The sequence below is a fragment of the Lacerta agilis genome, chromosome 5 (assembly GCF_009819535.1).
Source record: "Lacerta agilis isolate rLacAgi1 chromosome 5, rLacAgi1.pri, whole genome shotgun sequence".
NCBI lineage: Eukaryota > Metazoa > Chordata > Lepidosauria > Squamata > Lacertidae > Lacerta > Lacerta agilis.
Window position 1 is genome coordinate 72,831,870 of NC_046316.1, and position 25,312 is coordinate 72,857,181.

Genomic DNA, 25,312 nt, shown 5'->3' on the forward strand with positions numbered 1-25,312 from the left:
GTATGTATAATTCCATCCTTATTTTAGTCATTGTGGTAGATAACAACGTTTAGCTGGTGATATTGTGATGTTTAGTTGGTGGTGTTGTGAGGTTTAGCCGCTGATAACATTTGCAATGTTTAGTTGGTGAGTTACTGCGATGTTGAAACCCAGATATCGCTTAGCCCTTACACACATTGTGATTTGCGATATATTGCCAGCTCAAATATTATGAAACAAATACCATGATGTGTACTTCAAACTGGTGTTGGATGATATATTGATATATCGCCCAGCCCTAATCTCCATATGCGCTCCAGTTGAGCTTCTAATGCTGTGTCTCTGAATAACTCTCAAGCAATTTGGAAAGATTCAATCTTCTTGACTTTGCCTTATCGCTTTTGGGGAGGTTTCCTTTTTTGAAATGTTACCATGTTGGATTTTGGAGACAATTAGCTGTTTACATGTGTATTTAATAGCAATATGATCACTTATTCCCAGCTGATTCAATAACATATCTCATGCCAGGTTCTGGGTCACCATCCTTCTGGTCAGTTCCTTGACCAGCTGTTCTAAGGCACATTCATTTGGGATATCTGGATATAAATACTTGTTTATTTAGGTTGATATTATTATTTATTATTAATTTATTACCTACTCTTCACCCTAACGCCTCAGGTTGCCTTTATACTTGTTTCTAAACTGGACTCTCCTTCCTTGGAGGTTTCTAAGCAGAGGTTGGATGGCCACCTTTCATTGATGCTTTAGCTAAGATTCCTGCATTGCACAGGGTTGGACTAGATGACCCTTCCAAATCTACAATTCTATGATTCTATGATTATAATGTTCATATGTTTAAGTCTCTTTGAGTTTCATTTAAAAATAATAGAATAGAAATTTTATGCTTATGCCTTTTTTGTGACTGGAACATGTGTAGTCAGTCTGTCTGAGGATAGTTGAAGTTGGCCATTAGTACAACAGTTCCTCTTTTGGGTGCTTCCTTGATTTCATTCTTCATTGAATATCTTCATGAACATTTTGATCAGGGAGCTGTTAGCATGCCCGCAGAACTATATTATTCTTGGTATCACCACCTATAGCAATTATGTGGAGGGGTCTGCCCTTTGGAGACTTCTTTTTCTTGAACTCAGTGCCTTCTTTGACATAAAGAGCAACACCACCTCCGCTAAGTCCCCTTCTGTCCTTCCTATAGAGTCCATATCCAGTGATAACAGGGTCCTACTGGTTATCCATTGCACCAGCTGTATCAACACTGTCCTCTAAGACCAGGCATTCCAGTTTGCCCACCTAGGCTCAGAGGCTTCCAGCACTAGTGTGTAAACACTACAGTTTCCCTTGTCAAGGGTGTGCGGGACTCTGGAAAAATAAAACACATTTTCAGTATTAAAGCTCCCATTTCTTACAGTATTTATTAAGTGTGCCAACTAATTTTTTTAAAACAAACAAACAAGAATGTAAGGGCCATAGAAGATCTGAGGAATGTTCTCTTGATACGCAAGGTGTGTGAAGACTATTTGAAAATGTAAACATGCAAAATATTAAAAGGCTGCTTTTTAATAGGGTATGAAACCTCTCAAACATAAAAGCCAATTTCCTTTCTTGTCTGCTTTTGAAGGAGGTAAAACTTAGTTTTGCTTCCAAATTGAAATTAGCCCCCTAAATTAGCCTCCTAAAAATAGAAGTCCATATTTAAACATGGATATTTAAACATTATGCTCTTCAGCAATATTTGAGTGTTTATATTAATGAAAAGTTTATTTTAGACATGTTCAGAATAATTGTACCAACTCAAAGTGAAGGACATAGTTATTGGTTCTTCAAGAATCACATATTTTGTGATGAAAACATAGGACTTTTAAGTAAAACTATTCCTCCACTGAAATGGTTCATCTGTTTCCTATATGCGCTTTGTGTATCTATGAACACTGCTACATGACAATACAAAATTGATTTTTGTTTCATCTTTCAACATAGGTAAACATTGCACACTAATTCTAAAATCATACAAGTGATCTTTTAAACTGGCTCATTTTTGAATATCCAAGGAAGACTAATTTCAATGTTTCTCTCATTTATGAGAATAAACATTTAAATGTTTCAGTAAAATATTACATAGAAAAGGTAAAATTAATTTCTGCTGTACACTTATTTTTCACTTTTGAGGTAAGCTAGGAATAGCTAGGAAACTAGCTATTCATATACTGTAATTGTATTTCGCCTTGAAAGGTTGGCCAAGCTCAAAGAACCACACAACTATTTATTTGTGTTTCAGGCTTGTGTGTCTTGTATGCTGTTCTGCCCCAGTGCAGAAGGCAGACTACTTTTGAAATAGATGAGAATGTTAAGAGCAGCTTTTTGAGATGGCACTCTTATTGGAAATGTGCATTTCCTTGGTTTGCTATCTAGTTAAGCTCTCAAAGAGTACAAAATGGCTAGTATCGGTTCCTACATTTACTGAAAACCATTTACGGCTAGCTAATGCTGGCACTTCTAGTTGGAATAACCACTTTTAATAGGGTTATATTAATCTTTAAGAATGGCCAAATTTGGGGGGGGGAACTATTTTCAAATGATAGAGCTTGATTGGAGTGCTGTGACTGGAAAACAGATAGATAGGTTTAGAATAGTTCTTATGCTTCTTCTGTAAGGGCTAGTCCAAAGGTAGAGGGTTTGACCGTAGTCAAACTTTTCTCAAACAGTATTCTAGCATGAGGGGTGAAACAGCCCTGCATGAATAGCAGATGTGTCTCCATGTAGAAGAGCATTTTTTAGATTAGGCCGTAGAACACATAGAACCTTTAAAACTTGCTTCTTTTTTCAGAGTTGGACTCTAGTTATCCCTGTTTAATTGCCTCCTTTTAAACATTATATGAAGGATGTTTAGTAAAACTTTGTGAGTAGCAACCTGTCATTACTTAAATGTAGTAAACTAGCTCTTCTTGCAATACACAAAATGAGTATTTCTACATAACATATTAAATATGTTCTGAACTAAGCACATTTGAGGTTGACCTCTGGTGCTGCAGTGGCGTCATTTGAAAAGAGAAACAAGTTCTCAATGTTGGGGCAGGGTTTGTAATAACATATAATCCATTTATAAGCATTTAAATTTGTCTTCTGCTTGAATGCGGGATTATGAAAAGGGAGCAATCACATGTAAACTTTTTCAACAGGGAAAAGTAGGGTGGGTGTCAGAAATGACAAGTAGATAAAACTTGTTTGAGTTTTTTTGCTGCTGAATACAAAATGCCACATTTTAAAATATGGCAAAATGGAATTTCTCTCCACGGTAAACCTGAGCTTTAAAATTTAAAATTGGCAGTTATTGAATTGCAAATCACTTTACTGAACGCTTAAGATAAAATTTCTTAGTTGGCAAGTAGAAACACTTCTCTTGCAAGGAAGGGCACCCAGTTTCACGGATATCCCCATCCAATCCTCACTGTTCTTTCATGGCAGCCCTCTGCACCACATCCCATAATGTTCAGGAGGACCCTCCTGCCCCTAGGAGCAGCTGGGTGGGGGACTGCAGAGGTAGGGGAAATCCGTGATACCTAGCAGTTCTTCCACTTGCCTAATGCATACATGTAGCCTACTTTATTTATGTAGCATTTAGAACGTATAAATACTCATTTAAAATAGTAAGTTGCAAATCCTCTTCTAACTATAGAAATGTACTTTCATTTATTTTGATCAATAAGGGCCAGGATGATGCACCTCTAATTTAACGCTTGTAGACTTAGTCACAATGTTATAAGCCATTTTGTTTGGTCTTTGTGCAGAATAGTAGCACAGAATTATTTATTTATTTTCTAAACTTAAAATAAATAAATAAATGTGAGCACAGGGTCTCTGGCCAATTCAATTAAATTCCTGTTGATGTATGCTGTTGATGGTATGATATCTCCTGCTTACAAAACTAGGCTGCATTGGACTTTTGAAGAAAGCTCTTTATTGGGCCAACACACTGAGCATCTTGAAATGGATTCAAGAGTCCTCTATTCAAGATGACCTCTAATCTCTTGGGAACTACATGTTTTAAGTTATAGCACATGCTCCAGGTCAACAGTTGTGCCCCATTCGGTGTTATACTGAAAAAAGTTGAAATACAAACATCCAGTAGCTTTTTTTTTTTTAAAAAAAAAAAAGCCCAACAAAATGTGGTCTCATTTTTCTGTGTGCCACATGTTGGAGGTGTCCAAATTACAGTACATCCTGCTTATAGTATCATTTGAATTGAGACATAAATGGTGGCTTTCCGTCATATTGGATAATATCTAGGTAATCTGTATATACTGGCTGTCACAGTGGACAATACAAACATTGCATCCAAATGCCACTTTAACACACACAAAAGCACCAAAGCGGTTGACTTGGTTATAATTGTGAACTATTAAGTTACACAAAAAGGGTGCTCAGGGTACCAAACCATGACAACCAATAGGATAATGACATCACTATCTCATTGTACTCTCTTGAGAGGCCTGTTCACTGCTTAGACAAGGGCCACAGTTTGTGTAGATACACCTTGGGCCCATTCTGGCAAGAACTAGCCATGTCTAAGTCCCATTGAAAGCACTTAAATGCTTAACACCCATTGATTTTGATGGGACTTAAATATGTCTAACTTGCTCTGGAATTGAATCTTTATGATCTGAGGATATAATTCTTTTCCATCTTGTTCCTGAGTATATGGAGATCAGACTGACCATCCTTAAAGGTTTGTATTTATTGCTGAGATACATAAGAAGCAGTTTGAGTACTGAAAAACATTATATATAAATGCTGCATTTTTGTTGTTGTGGGAAACTATAATAAAATGCACAAGGAGCATTTGCCTTTCAATCAGTTTTGCTGAACAACATTCCAGAGGTCACTGGAGTTCATTTACATGTGTTTTGTCTTTTCTTTTAAACAGTGCATCTGGTGCGAGTGTTGTAGCCATTGACAACAAAATAGAACAGGCGATGGTAAGTAGAGAACTGAACTGTTTAATTCTTAAAGAGCGCTGGGTTTGTAGTCTGCTGTCGTCATTTTTGCATAACCTATATTGATGGATTGTATGGCCATATCAGGAAGAGATGTTAAAGGTAGAAAATCATAAAGCAGATACAAGCAATTGTTTGTCTGTTGAGGATTCCATATAGGTGGAAAACAGCAGTTTACATGCTGCTTGCCTGCTGCTTGCCTGCACTGTGCCCTTCTGCCATGCTATATATGCAATTCTATTATGAGCAAAGAAGCACCAATTGTAAAGTCATCTGGGAGTTCATGTAGTGCCATTCCGAATGTGTACATGCACTTTCGGGGTGGGGGGGTGGGAGAATCCATGTGTAAACCGATGTATTACTACAGTGAAGTTAATGTACATCATACCCAGATCCGAAAGTTTTAGCTTACACCAAGACAATGCTAATTCTCTAGTTACTTTAGCACATCATTATTTGGAATGAACAAAAGCGTTGCTTTGCTATCCAAAATCTTTGACATGTTGGCCATTGCTTCAGTACCAAGCTTGTGTAGACCTTGTCTGAGGCCCGGGAGTCTTGTTAGAATAAAGTTTTATGCTCAGACAAAAAACAAAACAAAAAACAGCTGGCTCCTCGCCGGACTCCCCAACTGGATTAGCCCTCTGAGGCCCAGGGCAAGTGTACTTGGCTGCCACTCACCCCCCCCCCTGCGGGCCTGCTCAGTACTGCATCCAGACATTTAAAATAATAACACATGTAAGGATTTTAGTTTACAAAAGGCTTGGTAGCCAGAGAAAGCTGTTACACCTGCATGCTTTCTAGCCATCCAGTTTTGGAGGGGGGGAAAATGAAGGGAGAACAAATTTTACTGAAAAAAATAGTAGAGCAAACCATGGACAGAAAACAGTGTTTGTTTCTGCCCAGAGTCTAAGTGAATATTGGTCCGAATGCATTATTCTATTCCATGAAATGCCACAGTCAGTGGTCTACTTGAATATTCCAAACTAATGTGCTGTTTCCTGTTGTGTTGGCTCCCACCAGTTATGCAAAGTTACTTTTGGGCGCCGGGAACAGCTTCATCTCCAAGTTGCTTGAAATTCTTTATTGAAAACATTTTATAACCTGCCTTTCCTTATAAATGCACATCAGATCACTATAGGAATGGTAAAACTGGTTTGTTTTTACTAGCTTAGCCATAATGGAAAAAGTAAAAAAGCAGCTGCTGCAAAAAGCCCAGGAAATGGAGTGCCTTCCCCTAATATGTGAAAGACAGAAAAATAGATGCTAAGTGGGCTTCTCTCAGGAGAGTGTTGTAAAGATTGAGCCCTGCCAGTGAAAAATGCCCTGTGATCAGTTGCCACCTACTTAATCTCTAAAGGCAGGAACAGGCTCTCTGAAGATAGAACTGAATGGGCAGGTTCATCCAGGGGAATGTGATCCTTCAGTCTTTCCGATAAGAAAAGTGTTGCCACTCAAAACGTATCAGTTCAAGTTGGACAAGCCTAGCGAGCCCCATATTTTTAATCAGTATTTATGGTCATGTGATGGAGAGCTGTTGGGGATCCCTGTGGTGCAAATGGATTAGTTTCCAGAGTACCAGCTCTGTTAGCCTCAGTGTCACTGCTGCAAACAAGAGTAGACAAAGATTTTGTTTGTGCATAATCATAAAGAATGTACAGAATTCAAAGCTAAGCAGTATGACAAACTTGGGGGTTACTTCAGAAGCACACAAAATCACTCTAATCATACATACAAGATAGGTTCTGTAAAAACAACTTGCCTATGGTTGTGATCCTCAGATTTAAAAGAACAGAACTTCTTAAAAATTAGCCAAAATGGGAAGTTTGGGTCACAGCATTTGTTTTCTTACATTTGCCCATGAGAAAAGAGACCATTTTCATCCAGCTTACAACAGTTTACTTGTCACAGATCTGTCCCTGTTTAGCCAGGATGCTGACTTGATGGGCAATAGCAACTATGAGTTACTTCATAGGGATGTTGAAGCTTAAATATAATTGTTTGAGCGCCTCGAGGTGTGAGATATTAATGTAGAGCCTAGGGCTTGCCAATCGGAAGGTCGGCAGTTCGAATCCCTGCGACGGGGTGAGCTCCCGTTGTTCGGCCCCAGTTCCTGCCCACCTAGCAGTTCGAAAGCACGTCAAGTGCAAGTAGATAAATAGGTACCGCTCCGGCAGGAAGGTAAACGGCGTTTCCGTGTGCTGCTCTGGTTCGCCATGCTGGCCACATGACCCGGAAGCTATCTGCAGACAAACGCCGACTCCCTCAGCCTATAGAGCAAGTTGAGCACGCAACCCCAGAGTCGTCCGCAACTGGACCTAATGGTTAGGGGTGCCTTCACCTTTTTAATGTTTATGGGTTTTCAGCCACCATTTTGGAGAGCTCTCTGAACTACAGCATTGCCTATTATCTATTTCTGTTAACAAAAATATTATGGAGCTTTCTGAGAGTAAGAAATCTCTGTATTTAGTTTACCTCCCTGAATGCAATATATAGACATGTAGCATTGGTGTTTTTTGAGTGCTTTGAAAGTTGGCCATAATACAGCAAGTGAATTCAATGCTGGGGAGTTTATGCTGTGTATTTTGATTTCTAGATATTTCTATTTAACTTGTGATGTTAGGATCCAAATTTAACTATCAATGAAGTTACGCCCAAGAATTTGGCGCAAAGTAAAAGTCTGTTTATAGAAATTAATCTAACATTTAATTTGCCGTTTGCAGGATCTGGTGAAAAGCCATTTGATGTACGCAGTCAGAGAAGAAGTGGAAGTACTGAAGGAACAAATAAAAGAATTAGTCGAAAGAAACTCTTTACTTGAACGGGAAAATGCACTGTTAAAATCTCTCTCAAACAACGATCAGTTATCCCAGCTCTCAACCCAACAGGCCAACCCCAGTAGCACTTCTCAACAGCAAACAGTGATAGTACAGCCAACGCAACCTCCGCAGCAGCCGAATGTCTCCTCAGCATAAAGCTTTCTTGCCTCATTAAGAAACTGAAAGCAATCTGTCCTTGTGTGCCACTGGTGTTCTTTCCACTTTATATGAAAGCGAGTAGCCATGCTTCAGTTGTGTGTTTTGGCCTTTTCAGTATTAGACAATCATTCTACAAGAGCTTTCCCTCACTGAGATGTCATGCAGCACAGTTGGTGTTCAATTATGCCATCAGTGCAAAAGGGAAATGATAGAAGGAGTTATAATGCAAAAGTCTGCATTTATTTGGTGCACGAGTGGGGTCTTTAAGAGCTTTGGCGAGGCTCTTCAAGGTTTCCATTACTCATGGATTACCTTGAGCCTTGCTTTTTCACATAGCAACAAACTCATCTTTAGAGCCACTGTTCTTTCAATTATAAGTAACATTTGCCTACATTAGTTTCATTTATTTGTGTTTTTATTTATTACAGGGCTGCTATTCATAATGTACATGAACAATGTCACAGAACTTTTAATTTTTTAAAAAATAAATAAATGTAAGTATCAGTAAAAAATGATATAGGCAGGATTGAGTTTAATAGATAAAATGTTTAGGCAATAATTGAACAAAAGAATCCTGGCATATTTCTAACACTAATGGCAATTTACCTTTTGGTATTTATTTTCAGTAGTTAAGACCCAGCTTGAATGTAAATTTTTGTATATTGTAAGTATGAAGACCATAGTGCGTCTGTACAGGTAGTCGCCAGTCATTGTGAGATAATTGATGGGCTATTTTGATGAAGAAAACTTTGCTCATTTCTGTTTCTACTTTCTAATAGAAAAATTGCCATGATTCCTCTGCTTTTTGACATTTCGTATGATTATTATTATTTTTTGGGTGGGAATAAAAAGCTGTGAAATTGTTCAACCTACTTTGTAACCAAAGAAGCAAAGCTGTGTAATTGAGTTTTTATTTTATAATGCACATTCTTTATGTATTTTTATTTAGTGTTCTCATTCACATTTTTCTTTGCTGTCTAGCATGATCTGCATGACCTATAATCTTTGAACCACTTTCGTACCTCATGTTTTATCCAGCACTCTTATTGTGATATGTAATAGTCTGTGAACAATGTCAAATAAAAAAAAGAAAGAACAGCTAGTGTTGGTGGAGCTGAGCTGGTGTGTTACGCACTAGTTTAAAAAATGAAGTGAGCCATCTTTTGTTCATTTAAAATGGTGTTTTGAATTTCGTATGCAGAAAACGTTTTGTTACATTGCAGATTTTAATGTATTTAATAAATGCAACATGCAGATTAAGTGCAGTGTATACTGAGTATTTAAATTAAAATGTACATTTCATAAATACAGTTTCAAGAGACCATTTGTGTATACTAACGTAGTATGTCAGAAGTTGATGTACAGTATATTTTAACACTTTCTGAAATTAAACTGCAGTTTTGTTGAAAGATTTGCCTTTGCATGTGTTCAGAATGTGACAAGGGCTTAGGTCAGTGATTAGAGTTAGCTTGAAAAGAGCAAATGAAGCACACCAAGGCTGCAATCCTAGACATGCTTACATGGGAGTAAATCCCTTGAATGTAGTGGATTTATTTCTGAATGAACACACATAGGATTGTGCTGCCTGTTTTCTTAGTCCGTTTGGCTGAGAACCAACTTTTCCTCAGCAAAGTAACTGGAATTAGTGTTTCAACTTTATCCTTCATAGTTTATGATTTTATGCCTGGTTCACACAAGCTGAAACCTCATTTTAGAGAAAGTATGCTAGGAATAACCGTCACACACACCTTTCCCTCAATGTGGTCCTAAATAATTCCACTGCTAAAATGCAGGATATCAAAGTGAGTTTAGGAACATACAAAGCGTCACTTAAACCAAAGCAGTTTACCACTGCACAATTCTGAAACATTATAGAGCGGGTGGTTTGAAGTTTAGTGTGAATCTAGTCAAAAGCTAGTTTTTTATTTTAAGGGATATAGAAGAGAGTCACATATATGGCAGCATAGATTTTTAGGGTAATTGGTGTAGAATGGGTGGAATCCAGTGGGTGTCTCCATTGACAGAAGGTAGCTATCAACAGAATGGAAGGGGAGGCAATTTTTGGCAACCTCTCCAGAGCAGATTTTTATTGGGGAGGGGGCAGCTGCAGGGGGCAGAAGGGATTTTCAAAAGTTGCCTCCCTGTCCCATTGCAGATGCCTTCTGTCAGTGGAATGATTCTCATTGGATTCCACCCAACTTCACGCTCTTTTTAGTTTTCATGCAAGAACAAGGTTTCATTCTGCAAAGTGCTAAACCAGACTGCTTTGCAACTTAACGTGGTCTTTCACTTTACTAGCTCTTGGGGGTATAAAATGGAATCTTGTTATGCATTTTACACCACCATGCTGTTGCAAATGCTCCCGTTAAAAGTGTTTGGATGTGGATCATCCCCAGCAAACGTCCCGATGCACTTCTGTGGTACAACATTGCCCTTGTTTATAATACCAAAGACCACCCAAGCACACTCTGGCTTTAGTAGGACACAGACGTCTCATAAAATAGCACCAATAAACTCCCTGTAGCCTGCTGCATTTCTTAGGGAAAAGAATATGATGATTATGTGTCTCTTGCAGTGTATTACTTAAATTGGCCTAGCAGAACTGGCAAGCGTTATTCCCAGTTGACCACAACACAAAGTGATGATGTTGCACTGTGTTGCCACCCAGTGATCTATTTGACCAAGCCCTGGAGAGTGTACTATTTCCCCCCTCTTAAACGTTATTTCGGGCACTATTTCAGTAAACAGATATACTTAAAATGTATTGGGTCAAAGAGGAAGTCTCTTGAAAACCCCACACTTCATTCCTGTAAGCAACAGTGGTGATTATAATATTTTAACAAGCCAACTAAGCCCATGGCCTACAAAATATATCACTATGACTCTATTCCCTTAACAAGGGCCCATAGCTGTGGTAGCATATAGAGTGGTATATATAGAGCCTTAGGATCTGAACTATAATGGCTTCTGCATTCTGGACAGCATAAAATGACCACAGTGAAGCAACTTTATAATTTTATGTGTGAGTTATTTAGTTCTGGATAGGCAACAAGACACGTGGCCCAAGTCTGGCTTGCCAAAGGATTTTGTTTGTTTGTGTCAGAAATTACCATTCATGTGAATTCAAGGACAAATTACAGGAAGCCTCACTGGCTTAACTATATTTGGTCTGTGTGCTGTGTATTGCCAACTGACATTCATATCGAAGCCATCATAGTAGCGATTGACAACCTTAACCTCTACGAGTAATTATGGCGATCTGGAGTGTTTGATAGGGTTAAACCTGCTAGATTTCTAAGCATGCAAATGCTACCATTTTCATCACAGCTTAGTGTATGAAGAATTGGTGTATCTACCCCTGGATGAGAATACAGTGGTACCTTGGGTTAAGTACGCTTCAGGTTAAGAACTCTGCTTAAGAACAGAAATCGTGCTCTGGCAGCGCAGCAGCAGCAGGAGGTCCCATTAGCTAAAGTGGTGCTTCAGGTTAAGTACGCTTCAGGTTAAGAATGGACCTCCGGAATGAATTAAGTACGTCACCTGAGGTACCACTGTAGTGTGGAGGGGAACGACTTTAGGGTTAAGTATAAGTATATGAAAAGGTGGACCCAGGTGGCACTGTGTGTTAAACCACAGAGTCTAGGGCTTGCTGATCAGAAGGTCGGCGGTTCGAATCCCTGCCACGGGGTGAGCTCCCGTTGCTCGGTCCCAGCTCCTGCCCACCTAGCAGTTCGAAAGCACGTCATAGTGCAAGTAGATAAATAGGGACCGCTCCAGCGGGAAGGTAAATGGCATTTCCGTGCGCTGCTCTGGTTCGCCAGAAGTGGCTTTGTCATGCTGGCCACATGACCCGGAAGCTGTCTGCGGACAAACGCTGGCTCCCTCGCCCTATAGAGCGAGATGAGCGCCGCAACCCCAGAGTCGGACACGACTAGACCTGATGGTCAGGGGTCCCTTTACCTTTACCTTTTATATGAGAAGGTTTAAGCCATGTAGAAGAATAGGAGTTACTGGCATGGCTCCTCTCCTCTCCTGCCTATTGCTAAGAGCACATTAAACAAAAAAGAACTGAAATCCTGGAAAATCAAACAAACAACAATACATAGTAGTATTTCTTCCTGGTGGAACTTTTGAAAGGTAACTCATCTTTATAGTGTAATTATTTAGTGGATTTTTTTTAAAAAAACCAGATCCTCAAAGTTCATCCAAACAAGGGTTTTAGATTAAAGATGACATCCCAAGTTTCACAGAAAACTTCCTGCACATTAGAATTGCTAACATGTATTGTATGTTGCACAGCAGATTTTAATAGAAGGGGAGTGTGTGTGTGTGTGTGTGGACATAACCCATTTTAGGGATAATCATTTTTAGCCCATCTGTATAATGGAAGATTCAGAAAGGAAATGAGGATAGCAGAACAGCTTCTGTAGGTCAAAGGCATTGCTGAGATCGCCCAGGAAAAGGAACACATTGAAAACAAGCACGATGGCATGAAATGGCAGATGATAACATTTAAAATACTCCCGTCATTTTATTTTCACAGTTGGGTGAAACTCTGACAGATCTGGCAAGTAGTTTAGCTTGTCATGCTGCAATATGACAATTAGCTGGAATTACCAGTTTTCTTCTGCCAAAAACCAAGGGTTGCATCCAGCTAGGTTCTACTCCGAGTACGATTAATTTAGATCCATTAATTTCAATGAGTCTTCTCTGAGTAGAACGATCATTGCCTACAACTCAAAGTGAGCAACATCTGACTGATTTAGTGAGACTCCAAAGATGTTTGGGGAAATCAATCATAAAAATTGAAAATACACGTTTTGATTATTTAGCCTAATCATTGGTCTGTACTGTGCAGCTCCTCCTCAAGTTTTTCAGGTTGCCATAAAGATTTATTCCTTGGAATTCCCATTGTGTTTAGGAGTCTAGGAAGTTGCCTTATACCGAATCAGAATTGGTCAATCTTGGCCAGTTTCGTTGACACTGACCAGCAGCATCTCTTCATGGGCTTCGTATGGGATATTCCCAGCCTGAAGATGCCTAGGATTGAACCTGGAATCTTTTGAAAACATTGCAGGTACTCTACAACTGAGCTACAGTCTTTCCCCAAATGCAGCCTTTCCATTGTTTTGCTCTATTTCTTAGGCAGCTCGAAAAGCCATTTATTATAGCCAGTGACTGAAGAATAGGGCTTGGTCCATAAAAACGAGGAGTTCAAGCTGGGTTTGGATTGTGGAACATTCACATTTCACAGCCAACCGATTATGATGGCCAACTTAATCCCTCCAGATGTTGTGCATTTGAGTCCCACTTATTTTCAGGCCAGCTGCTGCCTTTTCATCCAGCAGCAGATAGAAGATAGGTGCTTCCAATAAGTTTGAAGAACTTAGGCAGCTGGTGACATCAGCGGCTCAGATTACAGACACTAGGGCTTCTGAATCTGGAATTGTATCTTAAAACCCTCCCCTGTGCTCTTGGATCATCGGATGGGCCTGTGCTCCAAGAGTGCTTCAACCATCTGAGATCCAGCTGGTGGCAACAAAGAGAAGCACATTTTCAGTTTTGGCACTCATTCTGGAATGCCTTCCTTTCTAGAGGCCTGCATGGTCCACGTTCTGTAAGCATTTATGAAAGCTACAAAGCCTCTTTTTTGTGAGATGCTGCAGGGGTCCATTTTGTGGATGAACGGCTGATGGGAATACAAACAATGGAGTTGTCACTGAGTTGCCGGGACTTTGTACGACTTTGCCTGTGTCCCATCCCATCCCCTTGCTCTTTTCCTGTTCTCATTTCTTCCATGCTACTGCAACTCCTTAAGATCAGGCAGAAATTGCTTCTGAGTCCTCGTCAACCCAGCAAAAGTGGAGGTTGGAGACAGGAATAAGAGAAATAAAAAATCGAAGATTTACATCGCAGGCCAGGAATGTTTGTAAAGTTTCTTTGCTTGGGTCTGTCGGTGAGAGTGGAGTTAGGGGACGGGGGCCAAACACCATTGTTTGTTTATATGTGCTGTTGCTAGTCTTTACGGGTTCTATCAGCCAGCAGCTCCCTATCCTATCCTGCAAAGCCTCCTCTTTGTTTTCTGTGTGACAGCACCAGCTTAGTCAATCAACTGCTGCAGTCCGTGTTTGCATCACATGATAGCAGCTAACAAAGAAAACAAAACCCTTTGAACACGGGGGTGGAGGAGGGTTTTCAACGCTATGAATGCTTGCAGAGGAGCCATGCCAGCTGCTCCCTGCTTATTGGGTCTGCCTGCCAGTTGGGTCTTTTTTTAGCACTATTCAGCAATACCACATAGGTGCCTGAGCATGCAAGAAAGGAGCCAAACCAAACCAAAAGAGAGGAGAGAGAGAGAGAGCGGGCACACTAGGATTAGGCAGATAGGCCTCATCCCAGGCAAATGCATTAGAGGTTCTGTTTCACTGCTATTTCCCCGCTTCTTCCTGAATTGTTTCCCCAATTCAAATTTTGATGATTATTGGAACGCTCACAGGTGGGGGAGCCTAGGATCCTCCACTGGAATTGAATGGGCAAGTATTTAATAAAGGCAAAAGTACTTTTGAGTCAACGGCATCCCCACTGCAGAAACTTTTAAGACATGGGTGAAGGATAAATTAAACCCAGCATTGCTTCTCAAGTTAATGTACCGTGTAGGCCTTTAAAAAACCCCTTCAGTATTGTGTTAGAATCTGAGCGAATCTCACTGCTTACACATCACATGTATGTTGCCCGCCCCCTTGAGCTCAGAGCATCAATTTAGTCTCACAGCAACCCTATGAGGAGTAAGGTGGGTGGAGAGTGACTTTTGCTTTTTCACGGTCAAGCAGGAATTGGAACTTGAGTTCCCCCCACATCTGCTGCTATAATGCATCTAATTCACCCAGCTCACCAAAACAGTGGAAAAGTTCAGCAGCCTTGTAAAAAATTAATGTGAAAATAGAAGAATAGTTTATTAAACATACTGATGAACGTTTGCAATTGTCAACAATGATACCCGTTTTTTCACCAATGTCAACAGATGAAGCACTAGCATAATAAAACTGACAAATCCACAGGTGCCATGATCTGATACAAGATTGCACCAGGGAGTGGAGAAGAACACTGCTGGAATAGTGTTTAGACCCACACAGTCCAGGGATGGGGAAGCCAGTGATCAGAGATGTTGGGAGTCTTGACAAAATCCGGAAGAACACAGCTCCCCTTTCCCAATTTAGTTCATCCTGCTTTTCACAGTGACCCACCAGATGGTTCTGGGATGCCTACAAACAGGGCACAGAGTCAATAGTCCTCTCCTCCTCCTGCTTCCCAGCAACTGTGATTTACAGTAGTGGCATAAATACCTTTGGACACAGCATTTCCATATATCCATCATGGCTAATAGCCATTAATAGCCCCACAACCCCCCAGTTAAGTACAGCAGCGATTTCCAGAACTTAGAGATCTGAGTCATATCGATGTTGTTGCCATTTCATATAGACCATTTTTAAAAAATGGTACAAAATGCACAAATCTAATTCCAGAGCCTTGCAGTATACCCGGTAATGGGTTCTTGTGAAACTTTTCCTTTCTGAGAATGATTAACTTGGGAACACTGCCTTGTGCTGTATCTCCACCTGCTGGCCAGAAGGGTTTAAAACAAGCAGTTTTTTAAACACGTCATTATGGCATCTATTACCTTCGCCTCGAATGTTCAGCAGGATAAAACTGTTGGGCTAGGATGAGAGAGTCGCAAAGTCAAATCCCCACTATGTCATGGGTCTTACTGGCTGGGTTTGAAAAAGCCAGTATCTTCTTAATGCATAGAGGAGCTGCATGTTAAAAATGAGATAGGGCAGTGCCTCCAGTTCCTTCAAGGAAGTGCAAAGTACAATGGCAGTACCCAACCAAGTAAGTGCATTAGTGCAAGGATTTGCACTTGCACAATGATACTTCCCCTCCCTCTCATTGCCTCCCATGTCCTCTCCAAATTTGCTCCAGAGAGTTGGGGAAAACCCCTGAACAGATTTAGGGGCTGTGGGGACACAGCCCAAAGAACAACTTTGTGGGATATCACTTGATGGGATTAACCAAATGCTTGCCCTAGAACAACCTTTTACTGTAATATGTAAACAAAATAGAAAATTCTTTTCAGTAGCACCTTAGAGACCAACTGTGTTTGTTCTTGGTATGAGCTTTCGTGTGCATGCACACTTCTTCAGATACACGAAAGCTCATACCAAGAACAAACACAGTTGGTCTCTAAGGTGCTACTGAAAAGAATTTTCTATTTTGTTTTGACTATGGCAGACCAACACGGCTACCCACCTGTAACTGTAATATGTAAGACAGGCAGGCCAGCTCCATTCTTTTCCCTTGGTGTCACTTTTCACAACACAAGTGAAAAGGAGAAAGCTGGTATGAGTTTGTTGAACTGGATCCGCCTTATTGGAAAAAAAGTAGCAAATGTTATTCACTTCCATGCCATTCAAAAAACCCTCGAATGATCTTTATCCGACGCTGCCTTTCACGCCTGCGGGTTCTTGCATCAATTTTCTGAGAAACTGTATTTGCACTTCCTCTGTACTTCCCCACACTCTTAATTTAAATATAGCTGCAACAGGATCCAGTAATGCACAGGTTCGTTGGGTTAAGCTGATTCTTGAACGTTCCCTCTTGTGTAATCAGTCCTCCTCCTCCTCCTCCTCCTCTCTCAGTGCCAAGACCTTCAGTTACTTGGTCAGAGCTGCTGGTTGAGAGAAACCTGGTGAAATGCACACTCTACGACAACCTATTGGGTCATGTTCTGTACTCACAGAACAAGTGCCTGCAAATACGGTATCTACTTAACTTCAGGGGTTGCATCTCAGCCTGTTCTGCTTGCCAGCCTCCTGTCTCCCAGTCTCAAATTCCCTCTCCTAGAATTTACCTCTCTGTGACATCTCCCCTCTCCCTGCTTCAATTTCCCCCCCCCCAAGACCACATGTTCCACCTTCCTCAGCTTCCAAAAGGGTAACAATATCTCCTCCCTCCCCTGACAGAAAAAGACTCCCTTGGGGTCAGGGTGAAAGAAAAAAAAGGGAGGAGAGTTTCTCCTGCAAGTCATGGTGGTGCCTCCCCCTTCTGAGATGACTCATTCAGGCTCTGAGTTGTGTTTCTGGCTCAGTTTGTGTGCCTCTTCCACCTCCTAGTGGCTCAGTCTGTCATGGCGGACCAGTATAAATATTATAGAGATTGAGGGCACTTTCTTAGTTACTTAATAAATAAATAACCATTTCTCTATAACCAGATCTTTGGCCGATTAACATCCTAGGGCCTTCTAAGTGTCTTTGACGGAGCAGAGTTATTGGCTTGTTTTTGTTTTATTCTGTATGTTGTGTTTTTATGTTGTGATCTCCGGAGGAAGGGCAGTATACAAATTGAAATAAATAAACAAACAAAATGAGTTTTAAGTCAATTAACCAACTGATCAACTGAACACCGCACTGCTATCAAGAGCATTGCAGCATGGCTGGTACCTGTTTTTGAGGTGCCCTTCTTGGTGCTTTCAAAACCTGAAAGAAGAATGCAAACTAGACCGATCTTACTTACTATTGGACATACGCACATGATGTGGCCAAAGTGGCAATTGTTTCATCTCTGTCCACCCCTGCTCCATCACCAGTGAATTGTCAGTGCAGTGCAAGCTCCCTAGGGAAAGAGATTCAGGTCTTATTTGAGCTCAAATGCTATACACATCCCCCACCCCAAAGGGAACAGTGATGGACATGGGTACTATGGCACACTGAGCCAGGCCAAAATTTGGGGCTCCTCTCCTAGCCTTCCCCAAGGCAGGAAAGGAGGAACCTGGCTTTGGGAAGGAGGGGCATGGACTCTGCTGGAGTTGTAAAGCTCTCCTGATGTTGTTGTTGAGTCATTTAGTCGTGTCTGACTCTTTGTGACCCCATGGAGCAGAGCACACCAGGCACTCCTGTCTTCAACTGCCTCCAGCAGTTTGGTCAGACTCATGTTAGTAGCTTCGAGAACACTGTCCAACCATCTCGTCCTCTGTCGCCCCCTTCTCCTTGTGCCCTCCATCTTTCCCAACATCAGGGTCTTTCCCAGGGAGCCTTTTCTTCTCATGAGGTGGCCAAAGTACTGGAGCCTCCGCTTCAGGATCTGTCCTTCCAGTGAGCACTCATGGCTGATTTCCTTCAGAATGAATAGGTTTCATCTTCTTGCAGTCCATGGGACTCTCAAGTCTCCTCCAGCATTTGCCTGTTGTCTTTGTCCATGGAGTTTTCCTACCAGTGTGGTGTAGTGGTTAAGAGCGGTAGACTCGTAATCTGGTGAACCAGGTTCGCGTCTCCGCTCCTCCACATTCAGCTGCTGGGTGACCTTGGGCTAGTCACACTTTGAAGTCTCTCAGCCCCACTCACCTCACTGAGTGTTTGTTGTGGGGGAGGAAGGGAAAGGAGAATGTTAGCCGCTTTGAGACTCCTTCAGGTAGTGATAAAGCGGGATATCAAATCCAAACTCCTCCTCCTCTTCTTCTTCTACCTCCTTCCAAAAGCTGGGAAAGCATTCACTAGGGCCTATGGCATGTGAAACAGGCAGGAGGACTCCAAGACCCCATCAGAGCCCAGCACCTCACTTACTGGGTTTTGAGATGGCACCCCCTTGTGTGCACCACCCCCACAGTCCCAAATCCACCCCAAGGGATACATTCCATGGGTAGGCTCTGCGTTATACAGAAGCAATGCAGCTGAAATTCTATGCTGTCAAACTTAAACACAAGCGTTAACATTATTTTGATTGTCTGAAATTTTAGCTGTTCTAGTTGCTGCTTTGCCAGAGCTTGACAGCAATATTTATCTACCTGCTTCAACTCCCCAAGCACCAGAGACAAATCTGTAAGCATCAGTTGTGCAAAGAGCTGAAAAGGTTGCAGCAGTTAAGATTTGTGTAGCCTTGGATATTTATTCTTCCGATTATGCTGCATAATTTGTGTCCCCATTATGTAGCTGGTCTAGCCAGCAGGGGGCACTGTTAGTCAACATAAATTTTGTTCAGAGTCTGCGTTACCGTGGCTCCGACCTAAGTAAGAGTTTGGGATTTTGTTGTACAGCTCCCAGACTGCACCCTGGTGGATGTTAAACGATTAAACACTAGTCCCTATCAGGATTTCAGTGTGATTTTAGGGGCTTGTATCAAGAGCCACAAGTCTTTATCTAAACCTAATAATTAGGTTCAAATGGATGTGAGGGTGATCTGATCGTAACATCTGCCACCCCATTGATCACCAGGGTTGATTTGGCTGGCTAGGCGGGTGCCGGCCGTCCCTCCCAAACCTGCATTCTCAGTGGAAGAGGCCGATCATCCCACATAGAAGGACTGTATCGTTCTTCAGATAGAATATAGCTGCACTCCCAATAGAAGCTCCAAACAAGCTCAAGGTCCATAATTAGGCTCAAGTAGTAAATCAGAATACACCATGATGGGAGTGCCCAAGCTGGTCCACAAGCTTGATTCAGGTGGTCCACCGCATTTCTGTGGATTTCTGGTTGAAGATGGCCCATCCATCTCATTGATTTTTGATTGCATTTTCATTGCTTCTTTTATTTCTTATATTGTATTTATTGCACTGCCATTTGAATTCTATGGAACCTTAACCAGTTGATTATATACATGTCTGCACATAAGTAAACCTCACCAAGTTCAACTGGGCTTACTCTCAGGTAATGCTTTAAGGTTCACAGTCTTAAAAAAGCTCCTGTAAACTTTTCCACTCCCCAATTGGTAATGCACATGCTTCAGGAAAAACATCTTATTCAAACCAAGCCTTGGTTCTTGTTTTGTAGTCTAGCAAAGAGGTGTGTGTGTGTGTGTGTGTGTGTGTGTGAATAACCTGTTTGAATGATTTCTCCTTGCGATGGTAAGCATTTATAAGAGAGGTTCGAAAAGCAAACAACCAGGAACACACACACACACACACACACACACACACACACACACCGTCTCCTTTTGTGGCAACATTTAATTTAAATAATTTAAACAAACATGCATATGGGGAAAATAGAATAAGAGAGGGATAGAATTAAGGGCATCAGATTCTCTTTGACTGACTGACTTGCCACTGTCCTCACTCCCAAAGTAAACAAGGGCAGAATACACCCATTTCTTCTCAGTTACTATTTCTTCTCACTCTGCTATCCTGCTGGTCTTGTTTCTTATCCTGATCCTGCTGGAGGGAAGAAATAAACCACCCACAGCTTCCTTCTCTCACTGCTAAAGACAAGCACTGCCTGAGGTTTTTTTTCAAGAAGCAGGAGCCACTAGCAAGGAAAATGCTGGTGAGCAGGCTGGGGCTTCGAATGCAAACGGGAAGCATTCAGCTGTTATGTGCTGTGGCCATTTCCACTCACAAATTACCAACCGTAACATGCTATGCCCAAAGCGGACACTGAATGCTGAATAATTGGATGGTGAGCAGGCTCAAATATGAGAGCTGGAAAGTGCAGTAACTACTGGGGTTGGGGAGGGCTTGTTCCATTGTCTTCCAAGTGCCCACAACCTGCTTGTAGTCTCCCTCAGCCCTTATGCCAGCAGGAGCAAAGTAGGGGTCTAAGGCACTGTGTCAAATGTCTCATAATACTAGAAATCAGAAGCATTCAATGAAGATCCGGACAAAGAAAGTACTTCTTCACATTAGGGCTGGGCAAAATATTGATATATCATCCAAAACCAGTTTGAAGTCCATATCATGATATCAGTTTCATAGTTTTTGACCCGGCAATATAATGCGAATCATGATGTGTGCGTGTGCATGCTATGCAAAAATCACAATGTGGGAAACACTGTGAAGCCAGCTAATGCCTCTACATAGATCCATCCTTGTTTTAGACATTGTGATATATCAGTATATCACAATGTTTAGCTCAGGGGTCAGCAAACTTACCATGCCTCGGGTCGGTGTCTCCACCACCGATTGCGCAGAGGGCTGGAAGAGCGCACGCCCATACGCGTGCGCACACGCTATTTCCGGTGCACTTTGAAGGAACACTGGAAATAATTTGTGCGCATGTGCACAGGCCTCCTCCAACCCGGATGTGCACCGGAAATAATGCTTGCACATGTGCACAAGCTATTTCCGGTGCTCTCTGACCCAGAAGTGGGCAGCCGCACCGCGCCACACTGGTAAGAGCGGGCGGCAGCAGTCACTCCGGGCCAAATAAATGAGTCCCTCGGGCCTTATCCGGCCCGCGGGCCTGAGTTTGGAGACCTCCGGTTTAGCTGCTGATATATCACAGTGTTGGAAACCAGGTATTTCCTAGCCCTACTTCACACAGCATTGTTAAACTATGGAATCTGCATCCACAAGAAGCAGTAATGGACAGCAACCTTGGTGACTATAAAAGAAAAGTCAACATCTCCATGGAGAATCAGGCAACCAATGGTTCCTAACCCTGCTGGCTCATGTCAAGGTAGTATGCTTCTGAATACCAGTTACTGGAAACCACATGAGAATCACACTAATTCATTACAAATCATTCGATGGCATTTTTGACTTTGAAACTTAACAGGTGCATACGTGCAAAGCTGTTTGCATCTTTTCAGGATAGATTGTACTTTGCTTCACTGCCTATTGGTTTATTTAATTAGTTATGATTGAGGCTTTTAAATTGGTATTAGGAATTTCTACCTGAAGGCAAGTATCAGTGGAACAAGGTCATGTACTTGCTAGGCTACCTAATAAACATAAAAATCAATATTGGGCATGAAATTTAACAGCGACCCTCAATAAATTTGGGATTTTAAAAATACTAGCTCTATATTGATATGAAAACAGTTTAATATTTCAACAGAAGTAAAAGGCAAAGATTTCTATAGTGTGGGACATATTTCTGCCAATTCAATACTGAACTACAATATAAAATGCTCTACCTGTTTAATCAAAATATGGTTCTGATTTATCAGCCATCAGGGTATATCTTGGTATTAACTGATGCAACAAGTTACTATCCCTTAATACTTGCATGTCATGCATTTGATACTGACAATGTTTGACACTGTATGGAACAGAAATGTAACAGTGCCTTACTCAGTTGAAAAGGAATGCTGGAGAAGCTTGCTTAAAATATTTCATCTCACTTGGAAAGGGCAAGTTTAAACAAATATTACTTTAAATGTTTAGAGGGGGTGACATTGTCCAATCAAAATAACTATTCTAGCTCAACTGGTTTGCTTATCAGGTTGGAGCCATTGCTGGCTAGCGTAACTGCATGTTTTTTCCTAAATATTTTGTTTGCTGGGGCAGAATATGATTGAGTTTATTTTTTTTTATTGATTTACTGGGATGCAGAAAAAAACAGTATGATTTACACTTGAGCCCTCTTCCTTCAAGTTCAGAGTAGCTCAAATAGTCTCTCGTCCAAGGCTCATAAAACCTGTATCTGATCATATACAGTCGTACCTTGGCTTTCGAACCCTTGCAACTCAAACGTTTTGGTTCCTGAACCCCACAAACCCGGGAGTGTTTTGGTTTGCGAACTTTTTTAGGAGCCGAATGTCAGGCGTGGCTTCCAACTGAGTACAGGAAGCTTCTGCAGCCAATTAGAAGCCGCACCTTGGTTTTTGAATACTTTCGGAAGTCGCAGAGTTCCAGAACAGATTCCGTTCGAGAACCAAGGTACGACTATACTTTCAAGACTATTCATTGACTGTGAGCAATCTCAGTAACAAAATCCCCCGTATCATTCAACAGACATAGCAGAAAACTAAAAGAGGACTTTATCTTAAGTGAACCTGCTTTACTGAGATCAGACATAAAACCAACAGACCCTTCGGTTTCTGGTTGTAGTTTTTCTCCTTCAGTGTTTGAATATGATCCAAGATCACAATGCCAATAGTCCTGCAGACAGATGAGACACCCACTCTTAGGATTTCATAAGCCTTAATGCTCACTTTTGTTACATGCTTCAAGGCATGCAATAAATCTTTTGGGACAAGGTGCTTATTACGCCCCAGCATGTTTCTGAGCACAATTCAAAGTATTGCTATTAACCTTTAAAGCCCTAAATGGCCCCATTGTTCAGCCCAGGTACCGAGGTCCAGCTCTGAGGGCCTTCTGGTGGTTCCCTCATTGCAAGATGTGACGTTACAGGGAACCAGGCAGTGGCGCCTGTCCCGTGGGACGTCCTCCCATCCGATGTCAAAGGGCTAAACAACTATCTGACCTTCCGTAGACATCTGAAGACAGCCCTGTATCAGGAAGTTTTTAATATCTGATGTTTCACTGTTTTTATTTTTTAACAGAGTTTATTAGCGTTTTCATAATATAACACAAACCCAAACCCACACCTACAAATACAAAAACAAATACAGATACACATAATGCCAGAATTCTTCTTCTTGTTTGTATACCTTACATAAAAAAAAAATTCTAGTTCTGAATCTTGACTTTTGACTTCCCCCGCCTTTTCACCTTCGGTTTTAAATCGATATACTACTTTCCTAACATCTTTTCTCTATATATAAAAAAAAACTTTAACTTTAATTAAAGATAGCACAATTATCTTGATCTTTCTATTATAACAAAAATCTTAACCAAATATTCTTGTAAAGACTAAACTTATTTCTTCTATCCTTTATCATGCTGCTTTTAACTTAAAATTCAATCTCTCCCTACTTGTTTAAAATAAACTTATAATTAACAGACTTCACTCTCCGATTTCAGATACCATGACAGACCATTTGGAATATACATTTAATACTTCAACCCACTCCCCCTCTGTCCATTGTCTTTCTCTGTCTTTCACCAGAACCGGATCTCCAATTCTCTTCTTCTAAATGTCCACAGATCCAGGCAGCATTCACAACAGACCTTGCATCGGGCTTCAGGGTGTCCATCACTTCTTTTTTGGGCTCCTCCGTTTCTTTGTACCATACTTCTTCTTCTTGTAGAAATCTTAATTCCATGTCCCTTGCCCCCGAGCTCCCACCTCGGGGTCTGGATATTATAAATTTTCCCGTTCCGGGGCTGCCACCCCCAGGAATCGGTTCCTTTTCCCGGAGTTGCCCAGCCATTTCAAACCATCCTTCAAGCACCCCTCCCAGCTCTTTGCCAAAGTTCGATTCCATTGTATAAAACTTTTGAAAAGCCTCCTCTGTGGAAGTTAAGTCCATTTTCTTTAAAATCCCACACAAGACTTGTAATTTCCGATCAAGCAGTTCCAGCTTCAAGACAGTGAGCATTTCCTCATCTTTTAAACCAGAGTTCAATACAAGTGCGAGCACAAAGTCCAGCATTTTGAAAGGGAGGGTGGGTATCAAATTTCAGCTCCTGTCTCTTCCTTCGTTTCAATTTTTTCCCACGACAGTCCAAATCGTCGCCATTTTTCCGAAGCCGGAGTGTAAAGACCAAAACTTCAAATGGAGATATTTTTTCCCCAATTAATCCCCAAAGGGAAATCTCGGCAGTCTCAGTTTTCAAATTCCAGATACTTTCTATCGATTATTGTAGCAGCAATCACTTAAACTGGTTAGTTTCTTTCATCTCCCGAAGGGAAGGGAGGCGGGCTGCCTTTCCTCTTTCCCCCAGATCGTTCCAAGATTAAAAAAAAAGTTAGTCAAGTACTCACAACCACTGGGTTCTTATCAGCTCGTTAAAGACAGGTAGAACTTAGACGCTCATCACAGGCTTTGTCGCCGCATTTACATCCCGGTTGGGGCATGTCCCCTATAGCCCGGCTCCGTCGTCCCTTCACCCCCACTCCCCCTTTACAGGGGGAGCGGGGGAAGGGTTCGGAGCCACAACGGGCACAGCCGGGGAGCCCAGGGTGCGGGACGCTCTTCCCGCACCCCAACCGGAGCCCCGCTTTGCGGTGGCGGGGCTCCTAACCCCCGGGATGGACTGGGCGCTTCGCAGCCGAAGCAGCCCACGACCACCCGCAATGGCGTCGCCGCCGGAAGTTTCACTGTTTTTTATAAGCTGCTCAGAGTGGCTGGGGCAACGTAGCCAGATGGGTGGAGTACCAGTAATAAAAATTTCCAGAGACACAGTTGATGGAATCTTTCGAGGAGTTGGAGATGGCGTTTGTAAGTGGTCCATGTTTCACAAGAGAGCTTACCTGAATGTGATGGTTCACAGGTCCCAATGTGCCTCCTTCTACACAGTACGTTCTCACCATGTGATGGTGTCACCGGTTGTTGAGGATTAGCCAATACACCGCTGAACACTGAAACGGACAGAGGGTGGAAAGTGGAAGAGAGACATGGGAGATATCTGTAGCAGCCATACTTTAAAGCTCAAGTCAAGCTCCCCCCTGTACCCCCATCTACTTACCTGTGGAGTGGTACAGGAGTTCTTGCTGGGTGTCCTGAGGGTCT

General features: G+C 41.7%; 1 protein-coding gene across 3 annotated transcripts in view; it reads left to right on the forward strand.

Moving 5' to 3' along the window:
- TSC22D2 (TSC22 domain family member 2) overlaps window positions 1-9,375 on the forward strand; it is a 37,126-nt gene extending 27,751 nt beyond the window's left edge. For 2 of the 3 annotated variants that reach the window (XM_033150432.1, XM_033150433.1), the window contains 2 exons: window positions 4,919-4,970; window positions 7,712-9,375. In XM_033150432.1, the coding sequence (XP_033006323.1) occupies window positions 4,919-4,970; window positions 7,712-7,963 (304 nt within the window). In that variant the 3' untranslated portion in view covers window positions 7,964-9,375. Of the gene's footprint in view, window positions 1-4,918; window positions 4,971-7,711 lie in introns of those variants that run through there. The other variant, XR_004426676.1, reaches the window with a different exon arrangement.
- Window positions 9,376-25,312: the final 15,937 nt, after the last annotated feature.